The sequence below is a fragment of the Myotis brandtii genome, unplaced genomic scaffold (genome assembly GCF_000412655.1).
Source record: "Myotis brandtii unplaced genomic scaffold, ASM41265v1 scaffold1236, whole genome shotgun sequence".
Taxonomy (NCBI): domain Eukaryota; kingdom Metazoa; phylum Chordata; class Mammalia; order Chiroptera; family Vespertilionidae; genus Myotis; species Myotis brandtii.
Window position 1 is genome coordinate 1,001,936 of NW_005354316.1, and position 265 is coordinate 1,002,200.

At 64.9% G+C, this 265-nt stretch overlaps 1 protein-coding gene across 1 annotated transcript in view; it reads right to left on the reverse strand.

Moving 5' to 3' along the window:
* The window catches only part of B4GALNT4 (beta-1,4-N-acetyl-galactosaminyl transferase 4), a 12,542-nt gene that overhangs the window by 8,661 nt on the left and 3,616 nt on the right, over positions 1 to 265 (reverse strand). The window contains 2 exon segments of the mRNA XM_014534011.1: positions 3 to 97; positions 158 to 265. Coding sequence (XP_014389497.1) covers positions 3 to 97; positions 158 to 265 — 203 coding nt within the window.

Sequence of the window (265 nt, forward strand, 5' to 3'; positions counted from 1 at the left end):
GGGGGTTGAGGAAGAGGAAGGCTCGGCGCTGCACCTGCTCGTCCTCCTCCCCCGCCTCCTCCCGGTCCATCTTCATGTACTTGTAGAACCCGAACCTGAGGGGCAGTGAGGGGCAGCGAGGGGCAGTGAGGGGCAGAGAGGGGCAGAGAGGGGCAGTCTCCAGGTACAGCGGCGACTCGCGGTAGAAGCACTTGTTGTCCGTCTCCATGTGCGTGAGGCGCGTGCGGTCGTTGGGGTACACGAAGGACAGGTACACCTGGGCGCA